This window comes from the organism of the source record quoted next, unplaced genomic scaffold (assembly GCF_019419815.1).
Source record: "Pyrus x bretschneideri cultivar Hongxiangsu unplaced genomic scaffold, Pyrus_bretschneideri_v1 Contig25, whole genome shotgun sequence".
NCBI lineage: Eukaryota > Viridiplantae > Streptophyta > Magnoliopsida > Rosales > Rosaceae > Pyrus > Pyrus x bretschneideri.
In genome coordinates, this window is record NW_025999557.1 from 5,153,854 (window position 1) to 5,167,754 (window position 13,901).

Consider the following 13,901-nt stretch of genomic DNA (forward strand, 5'->3'; position numbering starts at 1 on the left):
TGGTGCGTGCTTCTTTCTCTTTCAATATTATTATTATTATTTTAATTATTTTCTTCTGTGAAACACTGTGGTAAATACTAAATAATTCCTTTTTTAAATTAATTTCGAATTTATATTTTTCGTTTTTGATTTTCCAGTGTTGCTCTGCTCTAATTTTTTTTTTTTTTTTTTTACTTTTTTTTTTCCACCTATTTAAGTCGTTTTTTACAGTACGGAAAAGTCCTGTTTGGGGGGATAGGTATAAAAGAACATGCTTGATTCGCCAGCTGACAAGTGGATAAATGGTAGAGAGTTTTTTCTCCCCCACGCGCTTGGATTCTATCGAGTTTGCTTTTGTGCCCCGAGCTTGCAATAGGGCGGCTTGTTCGGTGGCTTTGTATGTTAAACCGTAATGAAGGTTACCATAGATCGAGATTATTGTTTCCTAAATTTTTATTCGATATTTTTGTTGAGAATGTAAATATTGTTATCTGAATTGATTAATAAACTATCCGATTTGACCAAAAAAAAAAAAAAAAGACAAAGTTGCTGCATACAAAATAAATTTTTTTTTTAAATGAGACAATTAATAACAAGTCACGATGTTACAATCTAACATGCCAGATAGTTCAAAACAAGATCCTAACAAATCAATTGCTCAGATTACAATTTCTCAACATAACATGCCAACTAGTTCAGAGTAATATTCTACTATTCAACATTGCATGCCAAATGTTCACATCTAGTCCCAATTACTAGATTTTAACTGATAAATGACTAAATTTACAGTCTGGCACCATAATGTGCAAAATAGTTCAAACAAGATTGTTGAACCAATAATTCAAATTTATAGTTTGGCAACATGACATGTCAGATTGTTAAAATATGATTCTCTTGATCTTATGATTCAAATTGAGAGTCTAGAAACTTAGCATTTCGAGAGTCCATACGAGATTATGTTAAATAAATGATCCTTGTTTACAGTCTGACAACACAAAATATCAGGTACTTCATGCAAGATTTGACTAATAAAATAATCCAAATTTATAGTATGTTTTCCTCTAATTCAAAAACGAAATTACTCTTCTCGAAACGCTATCTACATATTATTCCAAGTATAACAATCTATACAAGGTACCATTTAGACCATCTCCAATGGTTGGGCTAAAAGCCAAAATTTTTAGCCCAGAAACAACTTTTCTGCTCCAACCGTTCTGGCCTAAAATTTTAGCCCGGGATTATTAAATAATGAACTTATGCTATTTTTTTTGTTAAATTAATTTTTTTTTTAAAAATAAATATGTAGACTATCGTAAATTAATTTTATGAACATTTTAATCTAAAAAAATTTAAATTCCGATAAATATTGAAAAATCACTAAATTTAAATTCAAGCTCCTCAATGTCATGACACACTCCGTAAAGATTTGGTTGAGCATGTATGGCGCCGAGAAGGTGAACGTTGATGATGTTGGTTATGCATTTATGTAATAATTTTAAGTGTACTATGTTGTTATTTTCTAGTAATAAATTTAAGTGTCTTTTTGTGCAAAGTATTTTGTCTAGTACGTTGGATAAATGATAAAATGGAGGTTGAATTATTGAAGGCATCTATTCTACATCAAAGTGGGGAATAATAAGACATAAATTATTGGATAATTAATAAGACATAAATTATAATTCACAAACCACAATTAATAAACTTAATTAATAAAGTACATAATTAATAAAGCACATGATTAATAAACTTAATTAATAAAGTACATAATTAATAAACTTAATTAATAAAGCACATGATTAATAAACTTAATTAATAAAGCACATAATTAATAAAGCACATAATTCATACAACTACATAAACTTAACAATCATATCCACTATCTTCACTTGGTAATGGATTTCGTTGAAATGTTGGGATATAGGGTTGAGAAGATTCATTATCTTGAAACATACTCCTTGAGGTAGACTTTCGCATAATTTCCTTTTGCTTACCACGTAAGAACTTCTTCCTCTCTGGAGTGTATTGGCTGAGGTCCTTCATCATGAATTCAATTTCAAACCTATTTTCCTCCCTATCCGAGATTTCCTTCATTTGCAAACGCATTCGAGCCGCTTCTTCTTGGCAAGCGCTATGAGTTTCGTTCAATTTTGCCATTCCGGTATCAAAGTGTCCACTCATCAGATCTTGGGACTTCCCTTTTCTCTTTGCTTCCTTTTGCTTATCTCTTCCTGGGGGCCTTGCAAAAGAAGGAGATGGGGTCATTTCATCGACACCTTCAGCAACACCTTCATCTTCGGCATTTGTCTGTGCAGCTTCACGTTGAAATAATCTTCCCCATTGTTGGTCCGCATCGGTTCCCCACCTTGGACAATCCTTGAGGATGTCCCAAGCATGTTGCAACTTAAAAACTTGATTTTTTGGTGTTACTCTTGTCTTGTAAATTTCCATTGCTTTGTCACCCTATGCAAAAAATACATAAAAATAATTAGTTGCAACATAATATTATGTACATGACAAATAAAATATCAAGAACAAAACTCACAATTTCTATGGCGCTCCTCCCACTAGCCATGCCAACCACGGCTCTCTCCAAGCTTCCCTTCCATAAAGTGCATGCTTTGTTGATAGTCTTCCACCGATCATAAACACCACCACCATCCCGCCTGCTACCATTGCAGTTTTCTTGAAACTTTGCAATGATTTTATCCCACAAAACCTTCTTATTTTGATTAGTGCCAACTGCACCATCTTCGCTAACAGAAACCCATGCCAAGCATAGAGCAACATCTTCCTCACAAGTCCAATTACGACCTCTAATATGCTCTCTTGCCATGTTGAACAATTTGGAAATGGAAAGAAATGGTAGAAAGATAAATTGGAAGAATTGTAAGAGAAATTTGAGTTTTGTGTGGATGTTTGAACAAATACATAGGTATTTATAGAGTTTTTGGGTGAATTTTGAGTTAAATAATTTTTTTTAATTATTTTAACCGTTAGATTTAAATTTGGGCCGTTAGATCTTTTTTTTTACCGTTAGATTTGATTATATTTGATCTCAGCCGTTGGATTCAATGTATTTTAAAATAACATATTTTAAAAAATCAAATTTGAATTTGGACCGTTGGATCAACCAACGGTCCTTGAAACACATCCGTTGGATTGCAAAAATAGCCGTTGGACTTCATCTGGGTGGCCGACAACCCGCTGACAGCGGGGCCCACCCTGTCGGGCACGGTCTGCAAGCGCTCCGCGTGGGGCGCGTTCGCGAGTGAGCGGGCCGAGACTGGCCTTTGGGCCAGCGAGTCCAGTCGTGGGGGGGGGGGAATCTGGGGGGAATTTGGCCCAACTTTAACATTTGGCATTTAGCCCATTGTTGGAGATGGTCTTAAGAAATTGTAAATATATTTTTAAAGTAACTCAGTAATGCTTTTATTGATTATTTATTCCAACGTTAGTTTTTAATTTCATTACAACCTACGTTCAAGTAATTATAGAAACTCGATATAAAATCCAGCATGAAAAATAATCCATATAAACATATATTATATGAAAACATATATTTTTGGTAATCAAAAGTTTAGAGATAAGGGAGACTATTCTATTACAGGACATACCACAAGTCTCTTTGAGGACTTACGTAAGAGTCCTAGCCCCTTTTTTAGTTTTTGCAGGTCGCCAACCAAGAGGAATTGCCAACAACGGTACTCGAACCTAGATTTTAATTTATAATAAAAAACGATCCTTACTAACTCAACCAACTATCGTTGGCTTATATGAAATAGATTTCATAACGACATTATGCTCGTACGTTTTAACTAATTAACAAACTTGTAATCTATTGTAGAACATTCTTGCTATCACACTACTACAAAAATCACCTGTACTTCACAATTAGAACACTTCACCTATGGAAACTACATTTTTTTTCTCAGGGCCGAAAAAGGGAGAAGCGTGCAACCACGCGCGTATTCTTGCGTCTCAAACTATAAATTCTCAGTCTTTCACAACAGGGCCATTACATAAAAAAGAGGAAATATAGGGGCCAAAACGAAATAAAAGGAAATATGTAAACGGTGTATGCTGGTTAGATCCTGGTTCTTTCCTAATTCTACGTGGACACATAAATTACAAAAATTAATATTATTGCCAGAAAAATATGATTAATTAATTAATTTTTGCTTCGAGCGAAAGAAAATAAAAATAATCAGAAATTAAGAAACCGGCTGCTGTAAACACCAAAAACCAGAGAGAGAGAGAGAGAGAGAGAGAGAGAGAGAAAGAGGAGAGAGAGAGAGAGCCCTGCTGAATTAAATTTTCAGCTCAAAAGAATTTACACGCAGAAAGCGTCTCCGAAAAGCATAAGATTGTCGCTGTTGGCGAAATCGGAGCTTTTAGAAACCCAATTGGGTTTGTTTAATTTTATAAATTCGTTTTTTAATTCGGGAAATTTTGGAAGATTTGAATTTTGGGATTTGGGGTTATTGATTTTTGAGGGTGTTTGTGTGATCGGGTGGGAATTTGATTGATAGGGATTTTGGATTTTGTTGAATGGGTCGTGGTTTGATTAATAGTTGAAGAATTTGAGAGAGAGAGAGAGATTTGTGGATGATTTCTGTGGGGACTAGGGATGCAAGGAAGGGGATAGAATTAGGGTTTGCAGGTAGGATAGAGATGGAGGATACTGAGCTTGAAGAAGGCGAAGCTTGCTCTTCCCACATCAATGAATACGATTCCAACATCGATGTCGATGTTGCTCTCTCTTACATCGTAAGCATATAGAAACACATATATGTATTTATACATGTAGATTTGGATATACTTCTGTTTATGCTGCTTAAAAGTTTGATCCTTACATGAATATCGGTTTTGAATTGCTCGAATTTTTTTTGGGTTGACTTGTATGGTGTGTAGATCCGAGCTAATGGAGTTTGATTGAAATTGAATTTTACTTTGATTATGTTAAGAATTTAAGGGCACGTAATGGAACGAGAACTTTTTATTGAATTAAATTTGAGTAGAAATCTCTTACTTGAGCTTAAGATGCTTGAAGACTTGATATTTGCTTTCAGGGAGTGGAGCTGAAGTTTAGGACTTTGTTACTTAGCTCATGGTTGTTGTAATGTACTTGCAGTGTTAACATATCGTATTCGTCCACTTTGTAATGTAAGGATGTATCCCTCTTTGACTTATGGTCTGGCATGAAAATGCTGTTTTGAGGGGTTGGATCATGCGAGTAATTGGTTTTTGCGCTGAACTTACTGGTTATTATAACTGTTTAACGTGCCATATAATGTGCCATGAAAACGATTCAGTTTTGGAATCCATATTGATGTACTGTGTAGTTATGAGTTATATGGGATTGTAAAATCTGAATGTTAGAATCAAGTTGTGTAGAATTTATCTACGTTAGCTTCAAATGCGATGGGTGACCTTTTGGAATTTGAAACTGGGGTTTTGAGATTCTGATACTGATTTAAGTGTTGTTGTAGGGTCATGAAGTGTGATTGCTTTAGGTAGTTAATATTTGGTAGCTCGACAATTTCAAATCTTAAATCATAAAGATGCCTAATCTTATGAAAGCGTTATTGAAGTATAACCGTCTTGTTTCTAGCTCTTATTACTTTGCGTCTCTTTAGACGAGCTTTGCATTTTAATGACAGATACTGCTCTCTCTGGTATTAGGATGATAAAATTCAGGATGTTTTGGGACACTTCCAGAAAGAATTTGAAGGTGGAGTTTCTGCGGAGAATTTGGGTAAGTCAATTTAAGAGGATTACATTATCTCTTGTGCTTGAGAGATTCATTAATTTTAAGTTCCTTCTCTTTAAGTAACGAGTTGGCAATCAATACATTGCAACAGGGGCAAAGTGGGGTGGGTATGGCTCATTTTTACCTTCCTATCAGAGGTCTCCAGTGTCGTCTCATCCAAAGACTCCGCAAAAAGTTCAGAACTGCAGCTTACTCAAATCTCCCAACAATTTGAAACTTGAGGTATCAACTCTCAGCATATGATTTCCTACTTATATCTAGTTCTGTAGACAAACCTTTGTCTTGTAGCGGTTTATTTGACAATTATCAGTGTACTTGAGCATCCTTCATTATTTTTCTACACAGGCTGGTCAACGTAACAACGCAGTTTGTTATAATACACCTCAGTCAGTGGGAGTTGGACCTGCTTCTACAGGTTCCACTTCGCTTGTTGCACCAAAGGCACCCTCAGCAAATGATCCAGTCAAACAAGAAGGAAGTGTGTCATTAATTCAAGCTGACCAGTACGCTCCTCGGCATGAATCTGCAAACAAGAAAGATATTAATTCATCAGACCAGAAAACACTGAAGGTGCGACTTAAAGTGGGATCGGATAACTTGTCAACACGAAAAAATGCTATCTACAGTGGGCTTGGTCTTGATGCCACATCGTCTTCCTCAGTAGATGATAGCCCTTCCGAGAGTGAAGGGATATCTCATGAGCCTCAAGATGCCCCATTTGAATCTCCCACCAGTATTCTTCAGGTGAATCATCTCCCTGTAATATTCAGATGTTTTCTGTTTCTGAAATAGTGTGCTTAATCTAAAACATTTCTTTTGGCGGTGCTCTGGAGCAGATTATGACTTCCTTTCCCATGCATGAGGATATGATGTCACCTCTTCACGATGACCTCATTTACTTAATTGAAAGGAAAAGCTCCTAAAAGAGGGTAGAGTGAATGGAAATCATACCATGGAGGGAGGTGGGAAAGTGTCAGGATCGAGGAAAACAAAATCGGTTGAAAGAAATGATTAGGATGGAACTGGGCTTCTGTCAAAGAAGGAACATGACATTGACATGTTTGCTTGTGAGGAGCTTGTTTCTAAAACCTTGAAGCTCCCACTTCTATCTAGTTCATTTTCTACTGTCAATGATGTGATAAAGAGCAAAGAAATGGATAAGAAAACTTTAGTGAGGGATAAGGTCTTCCCTGGTCAAGCAGAAGATGAACCAATGGAGCCAATTTCCACCCAAGAGGATGGCTGGGTTGAAAAGCGAAAAGCCAAGTTGGCTGGAAAGGTTCAGGAAGATAGAAAAGTGAATGTGAGTGTGGATGTTTTGGTTCATCCAAAGAAAGAGGGCCATTGCAGAGTAGAGAAGACTTATGAATCGGTAAAAGGTGACTTAAATGTTTCCAAAGGGAGGAAAGCTCTAAATACTGAAGTCATGGACCATTCAAAGCAGAAAGTCAATCAGAAGGCTACATCACATGAGGTAGATGATAGAAGACTATTTTCTGGGAAGGAGTATCCAGTACCTGGGGAGAAAAACAAACAGAAGGAAAGTCACAGGACCCTGGTTGCTGAGTTTCCAAAAGAAAGCTCAAGGGTTGGTTCTTCTTCAGCGCCCAAAATGAAGGGCACTCTTGCAAATAGTTCTAATATTGATCAAAGCAGGGATACATATAGAGATTTGTTTGGCGATATAGATGAAAAGAACCAAATGAATTTATCTGAACTGCTGTTTGAAGATAAGCTTAAGGAATCTGATGCTGTTGCAAAAAGCACATCTGCAGTTAACAGTGCGTCAAGGGAGAGACAAAGTGGCAATAAATTTGATAAACCATCAATTGCAGACTCATATCCTATGATGGCTTCAAATATAGCCCCACGCTCTGGAAATGGGCCTGTGTCTGCTGTGCCTCCTGCTACGGGGGCTCCTGCACTGATAAAAGATAATTGGGTGTGTTGTGACAAGTGTCAGAAATGGCGGCTTCTTCCATATGGTACAAACCCGGAGAGCCTACCTGAGAAGTGGCTATGTAGCATGCTTAATTGGCTGTAAGTTCCTTTATCGTAGGCATTTTCTAACCTATCTATCACTACGTTCATTACAGTACATAGTATATCGCTGCATCTACAAAACCTGTAGTGGTATACTGATGTATGCCATTTTATAATTTGTGACTGTTCATTCCAATCTCTCTCGCTTTCTATATCTCTGAAGCTCATCTCTTGATTCAAATGTAGGCCTGGGATGAATCGGTGTAATGTAAACGAGGAGGAAACAACAGAAAAGACGAAAGCTCTAATTGCACAGTACCAAGTTCCTGCCCCTGAGAATCAAATAATCTGCCCAGAAATCCTGGTTTAATGGAGGGAGTGGCATTGCCTAAGCCTCGAAACCCTGACCAAAACCTTGAAAATTTTGGTTTGCCTGCCATGCCTAGTGGTGGAAAGAAAAAAATTGGAGCAAAAGAATTGCCAAATGCAACTAATAAAGATGGTTCCATTCAGTTTCCAAACTCTATGAAGAAAACCATGCAGGCATCGGTGAAGAGTAGAAGCTTGAATGATGTGAATCAGTCTCCACTGCCAAGTGAACCTGATTTGCAGCAGCTAAGCAAGTCCAGTGACATGGCAGTGGAGAAACGAAAACACAAGTACAGGGAGAAGCATAGAGATTTAGAGCGCTCTACTGAGGGGAGGTACTGTATGAAACAGCATTTTTTTTTTTTTTTTTTTTTTTTTTTTGTGCTTTTAAGACTTCCTTAATTAATGTGAATGCTATTTACGTACTAATACAGCATGTCAAACAGGTGACTTCAAGAATTTAAAGATAAAGAATAGAAGAGACTCTGATCCAGATTCTTCTAGAGCTTCCAAGAAAATCAAGACTGAAGTTAAACATATCAATGATGAAGGATGGGCATCAGACTACAGTGGGGCAGTTGGGGAGGTAGGTCCTAGCTCAAGTGGTGGTTTTCTGACTGCTGCTGCAGGGAAAGATCAAATTAAGAACAGGTCACATGCCGCTTCTATTACAAAAGCAAAAGATGAAGCTTTCTTAAATAGTCGATCCTTAGATGTGGGAAACATTGATTCTAAAGGTAGATCAAAAAAGAGAAAACTGAAGGAATCCTCCGATTCTCAAATTCATATGGGTTCCATTCCAGCTACAGGGCATTATGTTGAGGATCATTCAGTCGCCGTGAAGGAGGAGTTTAGTGAGAACTACCGCAGGAAAGAAAAGAAGGCAAGGTACTTCTAAATCCGATGGGAAAGAGTCTAGTGCAAGCAAAGGAAGTGGTAGAACAGACAAAAAAAGCAGCCATGCAAAGAACCAACAACATAGAAAAGATATCGGTAGCAGCTTAACTCACCGGAGTAGGAATGATGTGGATTCCTTGAAAAAAGATTTGGGATCTGTACAGGTTCCTATGGCTGCAACTTCAAGCTCCTCCAAAATCTCTGGCTCCCAGAAAACCAAATCCAGCTTTCAGGAAGTTAAAGGTTCACCTGTAGAATCTGTCTCATCTTCACCTATGAGAATATTGAATCCTGATAAGCTTACATCAGTACGCAGGGACCTCATGGGAAAGGATGAATCACAAAATGCTGGTCATTTTGCCATAGGTAGCCCAAGAAGGTGCTCAGATGGCGAAGATGATGGTGGGAGTGATCGATCTGCAACAGCAAGGAAGGACAAAGTCTCCACTGCGGCTTATCATGGGGCCCGTGAGTCTTCTGTGCTTGATTTCCAGGACAGAGAGAATGGAAAGCATTATCACTCTAATGGATCGCACCCAAGAAAGTCAGGGAAGGGATACTCTTCTTCACTGTCAAAGGACAAGAACAGGAGCTTTGAATCTGATTTGGACATTGGTGAGGCCAAGAATTCTAATGTTCTCAGTGAACAGAAAGATCATTCACCCTCCCATGGAATAAAACCCGGGGATGGTAAAAACAAGTTGCAGGAGAAATTTGGGTCTAAATCTGGTGAAACTGAGAACAAATATGTCAGCAAGAAAGATGTTACTGGAAAATCTTCCATTGAGAGCAGTAAAGGGGAAGGTCAGTCGAATTTTGGGGGGCATGATGGCCCAGATGTTAAGCCAGAAACCATTTGCAAAAAAGATGCAATTTCTACTCCCAAGCAGAATTCACTGCAAGATTGTGATGGTGAAAAGTCATCAAAGATTCCTTCTGAAAAAACTGAACGAGTGGATGCAGGCTCAGTTAGGGGGAGGTCACTACCCTTGCCACCCTCTGGTGGATTTCAAAATGAGATTACGGGTCGTTGTCCCCGACCAGCTGTGGGTTCTCAAAAAGGTAATGGTGCAGATAGCTCACAAGTTGATGCCTCTGAAGGTAATGATGCTCTGAAGCAAATACAAACCAGAAGGTTGATAATCAGAATGGAGCTCAGTATATCAGTTCAAGGCATCTTGCACAGAATGGGCACAGGGCCAGGGATATTGATGCCCCTAGTCCAGTTAGAAGGGACTTCCGGCAGCCAGGCTGGTACTAATGCTCTGAAAGAGGCTAAAGATCTAAAACATCTTGCTGATCGTGTCAAGGTTTTAACCATCGTATTTTATGATTAGATGTTGCTTTTCTCCTTTCTGTGATAATCATGTGTAATACTAATCCTTGCAGAACGCCGGGTCTTCCGAAAGTACAGGGCTTTATTTCCAAGCGGCTGTCAAATTTCTTCATGCTGCATCTTTGTTGGAGAACATTGATAGTGCCAAGCATATTGACATGACTCAGTGCATGCAAGTGTATAGTAGCACCGCGAAACTATGCGAGTAAGTCAAATTTGAGCCGTGTTAATACTTATTTTCTCGTGGCACATGCACTGGTTTTGGGTCTTAGTGATCATATCTGTGGACTTGTGCAACCTTGCTGTGAGTCCTCCTCTACCCTTTGTGGAACCCTGCATGTGCATTGGGATCCATATATGGTTGTCCGCAATTTTAGGTGGTACTTTCAACTATATTTTTGTGGTTTTTACCATCATGTATTTGGACTTGCATCGAAAGCCCTTTTGGATTGGTTGGGAGGGGTGACAAAGAAAGTGTACTTTTGGGGTACGCATAGTATTAGCTCTTAGGATGTAGGGAGTGATCTTCTTATACTGTTGAAGCTGTAATCTGTCTTTTGCATGTGGGATGTGCTTTTGGGCCGTGCTAGGTATTGATTGTGTCGTCTTTGGTCATTAGAATAGTTATTGGCATGTACTGTAGTGGCACGTATAGGAGCCATTCCTATTTTTTAAGTGTGTTCTTTGCAGGCTTTTATATTCTAATGGGTTCTGGAGCTTTCATGCTTTTATGCTTTTCCTTGTTAATTAAAAATTATCTTATAGGTTTTGTGCACATGAATACGAGAAAGCCAAGGATATGGCTGCTGCGGCTTTGGCCTACAAATGCATGGAAGTGGCTTATATGAGGGTGATATACTCCTCGCATGCCAGTGCAAGCAGAGATCGTCTTGAGTTGCAAACAGCTTTACAATTGGTTCCTCCTGGTAAGTTGACCAGCGTCCTAAGTGAGCTGTTATTTGGTGCTAGAGGAGCTGCAAGGCTCTTAGGTAGCCTTGTTCTGAGTTGCTGCTAATTTGATATCCGTCTTGTTGCTTTTCTATCAGGTGAATCTCCTTCTTCCTCTGCCTCTGATGTTGATAACCTAAACAACCCCTCAACGTTAGACAAGGTTGCCTTACCCAAGGGCGTTAGCTCTCCCCAAGTTGCTGGAAATCATGTTATTGCTGCCCGAAACCGTCCCAATTTTCTCCGGATGCTCAATTTTGTAAGTTTATGTAGATCCTATTCTGAAACTTTAATTTGTTTCCCTTGTACTGTTGCACATTTTCATCAGAATTATTTTTCTAAATCTTTAGTATGTATAACGTGGTCAGAGAAGGGCATGAACAAGAATTGACTGTCAATTTATTTAGAATGGGTATTCTCTTTTCACAGTAGAGAAGTGTGGACGATGATGAACATTTTGTAAATATGATTTCTTGCAGGCTCAGGATGTAAATTTTGCAATGGAAGCGTCGAGGAAATCGATGCTTGCATTTGCAGCTGCTAATACAAACACGGGAGATGCTAAGCGTGCAGAGGGTATATCTGCCATTAAAAGGGCTCTTGACTTTCACTTCCAAGACGTGGAGGGATTACTACGTTTGGTACGGCTCGCGATGGATGCTATCAGCCGTTAAAAAAGGCAAGTAGTTGTGGGATGATTCAACCCTAGCAAAAGGTCTATTGGTGAATCCTTGGTCTCATGCCTTAAGGAAGGCAGAAAACGAGTCTGGTCTTGATACTTCTGCTGAACTGCTCGGAACATCTGTTGAGCGACTGATTGTTTCTCTTCATGTTTCAAATACAGCGAACGCCTAGTCATTTTATTTTATGTGGTCTCGAATCTGCTTTCAAGCACTGACAAGTCATTGTCAAGTACGGCTCTGATGAAAAGATTCTGGAGCAGCTTCTGAAAGTGGATTTACTTCATCAAGAATGTGAGGGGCGATATAATAGTTGTATATAAGGACTAGAGAACCGAGTTCTAAAATCAATAGGGGGTTTGTTTTGAGTCCCAAAACCAGAACTTACAGCTTTGGAGATTCTTTATTGTTGAGACTGTTAACTTATCTTGATAATTCGTTATGTTGAACTTTGTGGAGAAGACTGGCAGCTGCCAGTGTGTGCACATACTATCTGATCTTGATTCAACAGTTGGGACCACACCGACACTGTAGAAAAGGGTGGAAAAGATGGAAATCGTAGGTATGCTGTTTTTTCTAATAGATAATCTGTATTTCCCGTCAAACCTTTCAGTTACCATTTGCACTTTTTTGTCTGAATTTGATTTTGATACGTGTTACATGTGCAGGTTGTCTTCACTTTTGTTGTAGTTAGGATATCTTCTTTGCGTTAATAGAGATGAAATCAGATGAAAAAGAAAGAAAAAAAACATTATCAGCGAATTATTATCACTGTTATGCATGTTAGCTCGAACCTGCTGCGCTTGCCTGAGTTTCTTTCCTCAAAGGTTTGTTAGCCGTAACTGTTGGTGGAAGTTTGATGCTTCATTCTAAGTGCATTCATCTCTAACTCTGTCTATTTTCACTTTATCTTGCCAGTGGCGACAATGTATATATACTAATCATTGAATCGGGATTATTGAAGAATCTGCACGTGTTTCCATCTGTAAAGAGAAGGGGATCGGTTGGATATTATTAACTCGGTCCTTCAGATCTAACAGGTAAGGTTCTAATGATTTAGCAACGTTAATCTTTTTTGTCAACTTCAGATAATTAAAGATATATTTGCATACATGAGAGGAGGGCAGGATTGAGCCGAATTACTCTTCTTCTGTACCCTTCCCTTTCGTCTTTACTCTTGATTCTCCTTTGATTTAATTCAATCCAAGGGCTAGAGAAAGAGAGAGGAGTGTCGGGAAGTAGAAAATCACTTTCCCATTTATGTGGCATGTATGAGAGATGTTCTAGGGTTTTAAGTAAGAATGCAACAAATCCAGAGACGTCTGACTGATCGCTATTGTTAGTGCAAGTCTTGTAGATTGAATTTGAGGAGCGTATAATGTTTTGCTAACCAAACTGGGTCTCTGCTTGCAGGTTGAGCAGCGGGGATAGTTGCGATTTCTGCAGCCCTAGCGAGTAGACGTATGAATTCGGTGTGATATTCTCGTTTTGAATTTTGCCGGATGTGATGTGGATAGTATAGTTTCCCAACAGTTAGTGATTAAACGATTGTTTAGTGAGAGAAATAACATTTGTTTAGGTTTACACAATAATGTTTAAAATCAGTTCAGTTAGCGATGGTTATTATCCGGGTTTTATAAATTATTCATGGAAAAAAGCCGGAAATGTCAACGGGAGATTTTGAGTGCTCTCTTTTCTGTTCAGTATTTTATGCTCTAAGACGGAAAAATACATTTTGTAGGTTTTTATAGGCCGCAACATCTCTAGAATTTCTTCCATGAATTTTATGGTGAAAAATTGTGACTATAACTCAGTAATTCTTGGCTACCGAGTACTATGGTCTGGTGATATTTTTCTTCACTACAAGCGAGAAGTCTCAGGCTCGATTTCCATAAAATGTGAATTTGAGTCGCATGATTGCTAATCCTCTCTTAATGTA

At 38.4% G+C, this 13,901-nt stretch overlaps 2 protein-coding genes across 2 annotated transcripts; both read left to right on the forward strand.

Moving 5' to 3' along the window:
* The first annotated feature begins 4,577 nt into the window (after window positions 1-4,577).
* LOC125478598 (cysteine-tryptophan domain-containing zinc finger protein 7-like) lies at window positions 4,578-6,761 on the forward strand. Its single transcript, XM_048586921.1, has 5 exons — window positions 4,578-4,746; window positions 5,662-5,734; window positions 5,841-5,971; window positions 6,095-6,493; window positions 6,586-6,761. Exons 1-5 carry the CDS (start codon window positions 4,585-4,587, stop codon window positions 6,670-6,672), a joined length of 852 nt encoding a protein of 283 aa, XP_048442878.1. The 5' UTR covers window positions 4,578-4,584; the 3' UTR covers window positions 6,673-6,761.
* Window positions 6,759-13,585, forward strand: LOC125478597 (cysteine-tryptophan domain-containing zinc finger protein 3-like). Its single transcript, XM_048586920.1, is given in 14 exon segments — window positions 6,759-7,789; window positions 7,979-8,075; window positions 8,078-8,433; window positions 8,534-8,990; window positions 8,992-10,114; window positions 10,117-10,235; window positions 10,237-10,308; window positions 10,388-10,539; window positions 11,100-11,260; window positions 11,381-11,541; window positions 11,762-12,524; window positions 12,631-12,789; window positions 12,881-13,002; window positions 13,376-13,585. Coding segments are annotated over 11 exon segments (3,876 nt in total). The 5' UTR covers window positions 6,759-6,806; the 3' UTR covers window positions 11,957-12,524; window positions 12,631-12,789; window positions 12,881-13,002; window positions 13,376-13,585.
* Window positions 13,586-13,901: the final 316 nt, after the last annotated feature.